General features: G+C 39.0%; 2 protein-coding genes and 2 pseudogenes across 2 annotated transcripts in view; 2 read left to right on the top strand and 2 right to left on the bottom strand.

The window, feature by feature from the left end:
* LOC148716670 (uncharacterized) overlaps nt 1-12,268 on the top strand; it is a 65,719-nt pseudogene that overhangs the window by 10,965 nt on the left and 42,486 nt on the right.
* Nucleotides 406-3,433, bottom strand: LOC148716671 (52 kDa repressor of the inhibitor of the protein kinase-like). Its single transcript, XM_088744339.1, has one exon. The coding sequence runs from the start codon at nt 2,897-2,899 to the stop codon at nt 605-607; it is 2,295 nt and encodes a 764-aa protein (XP_088600465.1). The 5' UTR covers nt 2,900-3,433; the 3' UTR covers nt 406-604.
* Nucleotides 9,843-12,268, top strand: part of LOC148716672 (uncharacterized) — a 53,607-nt gene continuing 51,181 nt past the window's right edge. Inside the window, exon 1 of the mRNA XM_088744345.1 lies at nt 9,843-9,993. The gene's annotated coding sequence lies outside the window, so the exon portion shown is untranslated. The remainder of the gene's footprint in view (nt 9,994-12,268) is intronic.
* LOC148716673 (uncharacterized) lies at nt 10,642-12,007 on the bottom strand (annotated as a pseudogene).

Genomic DNA, 12,268 nt, shown 5'->3' on the forward strand with positions numbered 1-12,268 from the left:
GTGTTGGAGTTTCTGTAGGTTTTAACCCTCAGAGTCCTAGCCACGCACATATGCGTGGAAAATTACTAGCCCCCAAGCTTTGCTCGTATCTCTCGTTCTGAGCGAGATTGGGCCTAGATATTTTTCAAAATGGCGGACGAAATCTAAATTTCGCATTTGAATGTAAAAAAATTGTAGTTTTTCGATCAATTTCGCAATAAATTTTCAAAAATTTTCAAACACGTGTGAGATCAGTTAGCTTTTTAAAAATGGCGGCCGCTTCGGATCAAAATAATGCTCTTCTTGCTCAGAATTCGGTGCAAATCGAGTTTGTTGACGAAGATGATTTGCCTCTTGCCAATATTATGGAACACAGAGAGTCTGACGAAGATTTAGATGAAACCCTCATAAAATTCAAGGTTAAAATCTCTTTTCGCTAGTTTATTTCCATCAAGCCTGGCCGCTTCGGAATCAAGTGTTTTACTCTTGCTGAGGCTAGTTCTGGCTATGGACTTGTAAGCAAAGTATATACTGGGAAAGAAAATGGTGTGGTTTATAGCCAGGATCGGCTTATAACTTACAAGTACTCTAGAAACATTAGTGACTGTCTGGTACAAAAATTAAATTATTCATTTAAAATATTTTCCATTCTCATTCGTCTAGGATGTAAATTAGCAAATAAATCTATAATTTGTTCAAGGTCTAATTTCATTTCTCTGTGGGTATACATCAATGCCAAGCCATTCAGTCTATCCTGGACCATTGCATTTCTCAAATAGGTCTTCAGATTTCGGAGGGTTGAGATGGATCTTTCACAAGATGCAGATGAAATAGGAATGGTTATCAGGATTTGAAGTATTGTATACACATTCACATAAGCACCCTTGTCAATTTGTTCTAGGGTGGTAGCTATACTGTCAGGGATCTCTTCTCTTCTATCATTTTTGCTCTTCCACATTCTTTCCCACAACATAAGCTCTGCTGCTAAACCTGCATAATTAGGAAGATCTTGTCTGTAATGGTTACAAAATTCTCTAACATTATCCTTCCAAATGGGGTCAGTAGCCAACAAAATAGAAGGAATCACTGAAAATCCTTTATAGCACACAAAAACATCATCTTCAAATCTGCTGTTCAGTTGCATGAGAGCATGGTTAAGGAAGTCTGTTGTCAGATTGATCCTGTAATAGTATTCTGGGGTTGGGGCTGGCGCATTGTTTCTATGAACTTGCCTTTGATTTATCCTGGGCATGCTTGGCTGCACTGAAACAAGTCTTGCTAGAGTAACAGCTTCTTCATAGAGAGCATGGTGTCTAGTATCAATGTCAGTTTGCATGTCCCTTAGGACTGACTTCAACAGAACAATTTCCTCTTTTGCTTTAAGAAGATCCATTGCTTTCTTTTGCAGCCTAACAGTGAGTGGTCTGGTTAAGTCTAAAATGTGTCTCACAATAACAAGGGTAACAATAAAGGGAAATGTGATTGCATTAATTAGGGCTTGCGCATCATTTCTGCTGTTATGATTCCAGTTCCCACACCCAGGAGCATTTCTGTTCATGGAAATGTCTTCAAGGGTAGCCACAACTGGATGAAGAAGCTCCACGATTCGGTCCATACCATCAATGCGCTCGATCCACCTTGTTTTACACACATTTACCAAAACAAAGTGGTTGGCAGCAGGAATCAGTGCTCCAATCTTGCTGATCAAATGCTGCTGTCGCTTGGGGGAATTGTCAAAAAATTCAGAGATTTTTCTTACAACATCCATCATGTTTCTAACAAGTGGTAATTGGCATGTGTCAGCAACACACAAGTTAAGACTATGGTTCATACAGTGAACATATATAGCCTTGTCATGTTGAGCCCTAATAAGTGATGAAGCTCCATTCAAGCGCCCAGACATATTGCCAGCACCATCATAGCATTGGCCACGACAGTCATTCATAGATAGTCCTAAATCAGTTACAGCACTAATTATCAAATCTTTGATAGCTGCTCCTGTTGTTCCATCCTCACAAAGGTAGAATCCCACAAATTCTTCTCTGACTGTTTTGGTCGAATCAAGAAATCTGATCACCACAGAAAGATTTTCTTTATTTGATATGTCAGCTGCTTCGTCAGACATAATACTGAAATATTTGCTATCCCTAATTTCCTGTGACAAATTATTCACAATGATAGCACCCACAGTTGCAATCATTTCATTTTGAATTGTTTTAGAAATATATGTCGCATTTCTGGGTGCAGTTTCCAGGTGATGTTGCAGTGTTTGGTCGCCGCTTTCCATTCGAAATTCTAACAGTGCCTGGAAATTACCGCAAAGATTGGCATTGCCTGGATCATCATCTCGTCTACCTCTGAGGGCTACGTTGTTTTTTCCGCAGAAAATTATTGTTTTGAAAAGGGATTTAAGAATTTCGCGATTTCTATTGATTTGCTGTTGAAGTAAGTTGTTGATCTGCTGATTGATTGGAACCGCTTCTCTTCTAATGTTTTTCAAAAAATTCTCCATGGCAATCACTGCAAAATTATGCATCTCACATTTTCCGCTCGAGTGTTTGGTAAAACGTGAAACGGCGGACGTCCAAAGTGTGAGTGGAGACTTGTACAATTTGTCTAGTTTATTTGCATTTCGCCCACACTGGACTCCAAACAAAACACACGGTAAACAAAATACGCCATCGAGATATTTAGAGTATGCTAGCCAGGGAAATCTTTTCAGCCAGCTCCACACAAAATGACGGTTAGAATTCGAACATTCTACGGACGCTGGAAAGTCAAATAGCTCACCTGGTTTCCACACATTCTCTATGAACTTGAGCTTGTTCTGGTCTGAATATGAGCTGATTTCCTTGAAAACCAAGCCAATATCGTACTGAGAACAGTCCTCCTTCAAGCAAACTGGATCGCCTCGAACCATGATAGTTTATAAATGAAAATTCCCCGTCTTTCTCCCTAAGAAGTTAACTATGAAGTCTAATCGGAACAAGAACACGAAGGAACTCTGGGGGAGAGGGTTCCCTTTATATACGATTGTCAGTAGTTTCTACGGTAGTTTGCTGCCCAGATAGCCAATCACAACCGAGTTTGAGTAGTTCGCAAGACAATATGAGTGTTTCTAGCCAATCGAAGTGGGTTTTGAGTGATTTTTAGCCTCAATTGAGTCCCACCCCCTGTGTAAAAGTTTTCTCCGGTCGATCCTACGAATTTTTTCGCGTTGTTCTTGAAAGTATCGATTAAGAACGAAAGCGTACGAACAGAGACGACTCAGCGAACTTGCTGGGGAGGGACTGAGGCACTCTCTTCTTTATTTCATTTCATAACTTTAAAGAAACAATAAAACAAGAAGGATAATTGATTTCTTGAATACATTAAAGAGCCTGAGAAATAACAAATGCAGGTTTGGAAACATTTGAGTGATTTCTGGAAATCACTTGAACTACTCTGGATCCACCCCTGGTTGTTGTTGAGGTCCTTGAGTCTCAGCCACTCGCATTGGCAGCCGCAGCATTTTACGTACACACAGTTGTGAATCACGGCTCCTCAAATTACACATGGAAGAATTATCTGGAAGATCTTTTTTTGTGGCAAACTTGAATGTATAGAAGAAGCTCTCGTTATGGAAAATACAGCTTATTCGAAGAGAACGACAACCGCTATAAAGTTGGCATTGAACAATGCGTCGAGGAACGACGAAGTACTCCGGCAGACATTTGCTTTTTTTTCGTTAATTACTTCATAATCTGTTCCTGTGCAGGTCGTTGTTAATTTTGTTAAAACTCGAAGCTCGGGCTACACTGAAGCGGTAATCAGAACAAAAATGATAAAGTCTTCCTTAATTAATCATTTCTGCGATGAGAACAGAACGCCAAGATATTTAAGGTTGTATAACATGGTACATCGAGTCCTCCAAAGACATTCTGCGTCTAATTGTTGCGAGAGAGTCAAGTGAATATCTGAGGCACTTCATGTCTATTACTCACTAACTGAATCAGAGTGTGATCATTTGTTACAAAGTGGAGAAGCATGTGAGAAGCTACGAAAAGTTACGGCCCACTGTAGAGCGTTATTTGACACTCTAACTGACACGCTTCAAGATAAAGTGACTTTAACAAAGGAATTACAATCCATTATTACCCCATGCGCCATAACTTTGTGGTTATCTACAAAAGCTGCGGTTTGTTGCGATCTGAGTAAAATTTCAGATGCATATTTATTCCCAACATCTGCTTGCGAAATTGCTGAAAACAGTGACAAATCAAGAGAAAATCAATCAGCTGCAGCAAAAGCTTTCACTGTACATGGCAGAGCGTTAATGAAGTTATGTCTCAATAAACTTTCAATATCATACTATGAAAGAGCTATCAAAATTATAAATGAAATTTATGAAGAAGAATATTCGAAGCTAAGAATGGCGTATAACGACCTGGGAAAGATTTATCTAATAACTGGAAAATTCCAAAATGCGAAAGAATGCCTTGAATAGGCAATCGAAATCTCGGCAAAGTGTCATTACAAGGATGATACTGAAACAGCAAAAGTTTTGGAGAACATGTGAAGACTTTTGCATAATCAGGGAAAGTACCCTTACGCAAAAGAATACCACGAGAAAGCGCTTTTCATCAGAAAAAAGATTTGCGACAAGGAACATGCTGATGTAGCATCAAGTTACAACAACTTGGGCGCTGTTTACAGTGACCTCGGAAAGTAGAATGAAGCAAAGGAATACCACGAGAAAGCACTTTTCATCAGAAAAAAGATTTACCGCGAGGAACATGCTGATGTAGCATGAAGTTACAACTACTTGGGCAATGTTTATAGAGGCCTCGGAAAGTACAATGAAGCAAAAGAATACCAAGAGAAAGCACTTTTCATCAGGAAAAAGATATACGACGAGGAACATGCTGATGGAGCACTAAGTTACGTCAACTTGGGCACTGTTTACAGTAACCTCGGAAAGTACAATGAAGCAAAAGAATGCTACGAGAAAGGACTTTTTATCAGAAAAAAAGATTTAGGACCAGGAACATGCGGATTTGACATCAAGTTACGACAACATGGGCAATGTTTACAGAGGCCTCGGAAAATACAATGAAGCAAAAGAATACCGTGAGAAAGCCCTTTTCATCAGAAGAAAGATTTACGACCAGGAACATGCTGATATAACGTCAAGTTACAACAACTTAGGCACTGTTTGCAGCAACTTCGGAAAGTACAATGAAGCAAAAGAATACTACAAGAAAGCACTTGTCATCAGAAGAAAGATTTACGACGATGAGCATGCTCATGTAGCAATAATTTACAACAACTTGGGCACTGTATACAGTAGCCTCGGAAAGTACAATAAAGCAAAAGAATACCACGAGAAAGCACTTTTCATCACAAAAGATTTACGTCGAGGAACATGCTGATGTAGCACTAAGTTACAACAACTTGAACAATGTTTACAGTGACCTCGGAAGGCACAAAGAAGCAAAAGAATCCCATGAGAGAGCCCTTTATATCAGGAAAAAGATTTTTGACGAAGTTCACACCGCTGTGTCAGCGTGATCAAGTTATGAAAACCTGGGTGCTGCTTACGGCGAGCAACATTTTGATATGGCAAAAAGTTAGAACAATTGGGTGTTGATTATAGTGAGCACAGAATGTACAATGAAGGTAAAGAATACCACGCGAAAGCTCTATCATCAAAAAAGGGTAACACAAAGAGGAACATAATAGTATGCCAACAGTTATAGCAACCGATCAACACTTTATCGAAAGCTCGGAGTGTATGAAGAAAAAAAAATACAAAAAACAAGCAAACAAAACCACCACTCTTTAGAAGACACAGGCATGCTACGCATGCAAGAGTTATTTTTGTGAATGTGCGGGTTGAAATGGGACACCTAGTAACTGATGCTGGTGTCTGAATAATTCTTGGCAATAATAAACTGCATTGATACCACGCTTCCTGTATTCCCCTTCACAGCCCTAATGTGAAGTCGTCATACAACGCTCTCTGTCCAAAGTTGCACGACGAAACTAAACAACGACCTTCTCGTAGGCTATTATAATGCTTACTGCCGCCTGTTCGTCAGATACAAAGTCGTAATTGTTATTCTGGGCGTAAGTGGCCAAAATCAGTAAATCCCTTTGGTTTTCCTCTGCAGCAAAATGTACCATAGGCATTACGCAGCACTTTTTAACTGGCGTAAAGCAATGTGGTGGACATAGCTTGGGAATGAGGCTGAGATCTAGCATCGAGTGTTAGTCAGGCTTAAAACGCTGGGCCGATAACCAAGCTTGTTACAGTTTAACTTATCTTTAGAGCGAACTTAAATATATCTATTTATAACACAAACCTAATACTGTGAATCACTTCTATTGTTATCGTACTGATCAGAACAACAACCCTTGGGAACAGTAAAAGTTCACTGGCTGATTTTTTAAATTCGATTAATTAATATGAATGTCTTATGTAAGCAATGGCGATTGAATCCATCAATAGATTAATATAGCGGACGAAACAACTTTACATTTCTCACCAAAAAAAAAAAAAAATCGTGGAAGTCACTGCCACCTAACTTTAATTTCAATCAGTCAAAAAAACTTACAGTTCATGAAATGCCTTCTGCGATATATCGTTCCGAGGCAAAAGGAAAAAAACCTCAGAAGTTTGTCAGTAGATGTAAGCCGGATAAATCCTTGTAAAGAAAGTCATCGCCTTCAAATAAAAACTTTTATTGAGCGACCCCACTTTTCCTCTGGCATCAACTTGTTCCTAAGTCTTAATCTCTATAACTCTCCATGTTAACAAATAATGAAAAGCAGTGGACAGCGATTTTGCTAATTAACAATTGGTTCATGCTTTAGCGTGCACTATCGAGTTATGGAGCACGCGGGAAGTTTGGAGAGCACGAAAGAAGCGTAAGAGTTGCCCGAGGCGATAGCCGAGGGCAACTCTAGCTTCTTTCGTGCTCTCCAAACTTCCCACGTGCTCCATAACTCGATAGTGCACAGCTGAAAGCATGAACCAATTGTTTTAGAACATAGCCGGTGGAATTGTGCATCAAATGCGACGCGAAAAACGGACAACAATATCAGTTCAAGCGAATCGTGACGGCGCTGATGCCGAGTCTCCTTTTCCTTTGTTTTTCTCTTTTTCTGCCTCATTTAAGAACTCTAGCCCATGGGAAAAGGTCGAAACATTGTCTTCGTTTTCGGACAAGCAGGCCGAGTTTCTGTTTGTATCCATTATTGTCGCGAAATGTATTATTTTTCCCCGCACTAGCAATGGCCGCTCGCGCGAAAAAAACATTTCTGGCGAAGTCGGATTTGCTGACGCTATCAGCGTGCCCTATCGGGATTTTGAGCACGCTTACGTATAATGAATTTGATTGCGCGACTCTGCTAGCTATGTTCTAATACAGCAAAGCCTTCAACTCGAACCAATTCAATTCAATCCGCTGAACCGCAAATCCGGCCAAAATATAGACTTCGTGTGGTTTCTTGTTCAGTAACAGATATTCTTCAATATAATTCTGCAGTAGAAAGCTCTATTTTATCTCTAACAGCCTCTGGACAAAGATATTTGCCAGTTTCCGTTCTTCGAACTAATGAAAATAGATTGAACGAAGAGAAAAGTATTGTTTTTCAAAGCATAATAACTTAGGCTTCTTAATTGGCTGTTGCCCATCTGGACGTCTGCATGCAAAATACGTGATAAAATGCAAATTGTCTACATGGAATTGACACGCAATGAGGTAAAGTTCAAGGTAACTAAAAGCAAATTTTATTGCTGGAAAACGTCTAAGCACGTGAGAGTTGCGTGGAAAATTGACCGACTGCACCATTATGTTCCTTGTGCAATATTTTGGAGTGAGGTAGAATTATGTCATAAAATTTACGTTCTTTACTGGAAAAAGGCATTTCATCTGAGAGTCTAGTCCATACTGATAGCAACTTTTTGAACAAATTGAGCTTTTCGCCAAAATACAATTAAAATCCATTTTCTCTTGTAATACTAATATCAGCGGCACGGCTGATATTATGTGGTCGCAAGCATGGTCACGTTACTCCTTTACTGAGGGAACTGTACTGGCTCCCCGTGGAGCAGAGGATTCTTTTGAAAATCTTATTTTTTACTTTAAAGTTTTAAATAATTTATGCCCTAGTTATATCAGTGACTTGTTAGAAACTCATAAGCCAACTAGGTCTTTGCGTTTATCGGGTAAGAACTTGATAGTGATTCCTCGCTCCAAGTTGAAATCTTATGGCGATCGCGCCTTTTCCGTCTCTGCACCTAAGCTGTGGAGTGACATTCCTGAAACCATAAAATGCAGTATAGATCTTAACACTTTTAAGCGTAATCTTAAAACTTATCTTTTTAAGCGTTATTTTAATGAATGATTACGTTTGCTTATTATTTTACTTTTTACCTTGATTGTGAAGCGCCTTAGAGCTTTTGGATAGGGCGCTATATAAATTGGCATTTATTACTTAGAATTGGCATTTATTACTTAGAATAATTCATAAGATGTATTTTCAAGCGAGAATACTTTATAGTTATCTTACTCTGCCGGTGGACATGATCTTACATTATTTAAGCACACACTATGATGGCGGATCGCTAAAACAAAAATATTTTTGTGTTCCTTTGAGAAGGCTCGCCTTTTTTTTATTAATAAACTTAAGAATGCTTTTCGGGTGAAGGCCGGCTTTTTGAAAAGTTGAATTTAACGTGCTTGAACTTTTATTAGCGCATTTTCGATAGAAACAAACGAGAATTAAGATATTCTGCTATTTTACTTAAGTTAGTGCTATTCTTTCTTGATTAAAGATGAAACATATACAGGCCTGTCGACATGAAAGAAAAGCTTTTATAACATGCTGCGGGTGCAAGTCCTATGGTGTAAACTAGGGACTTTAAGCAAACTACGACGGCGATGGCAACGAGAACGTGGGAAAACAATAGATCTAATTGGCAGAACAATAGCTCAGCACGTGCGTTTTAAAACTTTGTACATTTCTTAGCCGTCCTTTGCAAAACAACAACGTGAAATCACCAAAATATGCGTCGTCTGCGAAGCGAAACCGCGGTGGAAAATTATTTTAATTTACATTTGGAACTCAACGCTACTTTTATGCGTCATGTTGAGTTTGAGGTCTGGCGTCCCTCCGCAAAAATCAACTTTTAATTCCAATTCGATCTGGAAACAGCGGACAAAGAAGTTTTAAAATAAGCGCCTGGGCGGCGCCGAGGAAATAGGGCGAGCATGCTTTATTACCCAACTTGTAAAATCTCTCTAATGCATGAAGTCTACTATTGTCAGGCGAAACGTGTTTGAAATTAGGAAAAGTTTTGACAAGTGTCAAATAGTTTCGTGCACTTCCTCTCTTTAAAAACGAAAATACACTGGACCGCCTTTAGAGAGACTAGTTCATGAAGTCTACTCGCCCTCCGACAGCTTAATTTATCATAAAGTACAATAATCTATTATCACAAAGTCTGACGGCTTATTTCATTAGAAAGAACGATAGTCTGTTATCAAAAATTTCCACAGCTTTTTTATTAGGAAGAGCGACAAGTCTTACCAACGGTTAAGTGCTACAGTTATTACAAAGTGCGACAGAACACTCGTCTAAGCCAGCTTAGGCGCAGCGATTTGTAAGAAGAAAAACAAAAAGAATAGCTTTTTTAAAGTTGTTTTGACCTCTTTGTGCTTTCAGTATAGCGTTTGGCTAATAAACATGCAGGAATAATTTAGATTACTGGCAGAATTTATAAACAAACATAAGAAAGATGTTAAAACATGTTGACTTGACAGAAAAGCTCTTGGGGCTATCCATTACGTGCAATGAATATTGCATTAGAAAGAAATAGAGAGACAAGCAGGAAGCTGGAGAATAGAATCCAAAATCAAGAAAAAACATCGCATGTTTCGTGTGATGAAGTACTCATAACTGTTCCATCACTGAATTTAGCCGAAAACCCATCCTAGATTTAAAGACATATTTCTGAGCTGAGGTAAGGTAAGGAAAGATATATCTATTGCATATTGATCATGTGATCGCATGAGAACTTTCTTTCCTTTATTCCTTTGGATAAGCTTTCCATAAAAATGCAAAGTTATAGCATATAATGTTTGGTTTACTGTCAATAATTATTTGGAGACTGTGGTAATTTGCAAAAATTATCATCGGACACTTAGACAGAAAGAAAAGAAAAATAATCGGCCAATACGCAATTGCTATTTTGTCGAGCGTGCGTTTATCAAGTATGTTGCGCGCTGGAAGTTGGGACAGGACGAGAAAAGCGTAAGAGTTGCTCGAGGTGCAGCTGAAAACAACTTTATCTTCTTGAGTGCTCTATAACATACATAGCTGACAAAATCTGGGCACGAAAAAAAGCGTTCTAGTTCAGTTGTCAGGTTTGCCAGAAAATATCTTGTTATCCGAAAACTTAGATAGGTAAAAACAAGCGATATAATATCCCTACGTTTCGGCGACTTTATGACGCCATTGTCAAGGGTACAAATGAAAATAAAATTAACAATCAATTAATCAATCATATCCTTTATTTAAACATGATGAGGTTTAAAGCTGGGGGCTTGTGGGGTCGTGTGAATATGATTAAAATAACAATAAGAATAGTGTCCCTTAAAATCACTCTACAAAATATACAGTAAGAATAATAAAAATGATTTACATTATTTATCTCTAAGTAAATTGACTACAGCGTTTAAAACATAAAAATAGTTAAAAGCATTTAAAATCTTGGTAGTGCCTGGGTAGTGACTGGACTGAATGTGCGCTAAAACCGATATCCTTAAAATAAGAGTCTTTCTTCCCTTTGCAATAAAAAACTGAAAACTGGTCTGTGAAATGTTTCGAGACAGCATTCCAGAGTATAGCGCCTCTATAGCTAATGGAGTTTTTAAGAAACTGCGAGTTAAAACGCGGAACAATTATATTATTACTCCTTCGAAAATTGTATGTGGTGCATGGTTTGTTTGGTAAGTATGACAGAGCCGTAGGTGCTTCACATATAAACAAATGCGAGTTCAAGAGTAACAACTAATTAAATACTTTAGCACGGATGGAATCCGTTTGCACGTTCAAACTCGGTGTTAATTGTTTGATGTAAAGCATCTCGTTCGCAAGACAATCGAATTTGTTCATGCACTTCTTGAGAACTTTGAAACAGCTAAGAAGGTCCTCAGGGACAGCACCTGCGTGGTCGTTGTCGTAGTGCTTGCGTACTGAAGATGACGTGCTCTTATGGCTATCCACGCGGGCATATAAATGCCCCCGTGTGTAACCAACATAGCTCCCTGTATTACACAGGCTACATTTAAATTGGTACACTACGCACTGTTGATTAACCAGCTGTGGTTTGGTCTCACATTCTTTAAGGTCTTGACCAGTTTTCCGACTGACAAATACGGGCTGGATTGTGGTTTGGAGCTTAATGCTAAGGTCTTTCAACTGCGTCTTAACAATGTTAGCGGAGTCTTGGTCCTTGAAGGGTATGACTACTCGGGTTACATCATTTTTCCCCAGTCTTCCCAACGCCTGCAATGACTGCTGGTCAGCAATTCTCGAGTTAATAAAGATGTTAATGGCGGAGTTGATAAGGTGGTGAGGGTAGTCCAAACGTGAGAATGAATACTTCAAGCGCTCACACTCCTCAGAAATATAAAGCCATGAAGAGGACAACAGTACGCGCGATCGAGCGTAGTTGTTGATAAATTTCGTTTGTACCGGTTGTCAACGTAACTCTGGTAGTTCCCAAGAAAACCAGTATTAGTAGGTTTAACATAAACTTTCGTCTCAATTTGGGGTACACGGTTTAGGAGCTGGGTGCCAAGAAGGGGGAGCATGCCATCTTTTCCGATTTCCATTGTAAAGCTGACAGAGGGATGGGCGTGGCTCAGGGTGTGTAGGAAATCCGTAGCTGTAGTAATGTTGGACATTATAGTGAGAGTCTCATCAACATAGATGCATAACGGCCTTAAGACATTACATAACAAAGAGAAAAGATTTGAGCTTCCAGCGAAATAAGAACAAGGGTAAACTGGCTGGAAGAGTACTGCTGGAAGGCACCTTATAACAATAATCAGAGCAAAGAGTTTCCAGCAATCTGATTGGTCGAGTGGTTCCTTATATGACGCTCTATAAACCGCTCCGCGCGGTTTATATAAAATGTTAAAGTAAAATGTTAATAAATGTTACTAAAATGTTATGATTTTAGACATTTCTCTGTTGTTCAGCTCTGAAATTATACTAAAACAATTATTTGCCTCAG

This window comes from Stylophora pistillata, chromosome 14, assembly GCF_964205215.1.
Source record: "Stylophora pistillata chromosome 14, jaStyPist1.2, whole genome shotgun sequence".
In the NCBI taxonomy this organism is placed as follows: domain Eukaryota; kingdom Metazoa; phylum Cnidaria; class Anthozoa; order Scleractinia; family Pocilloporidae; genus Stylophora; species Stylophora pistillata.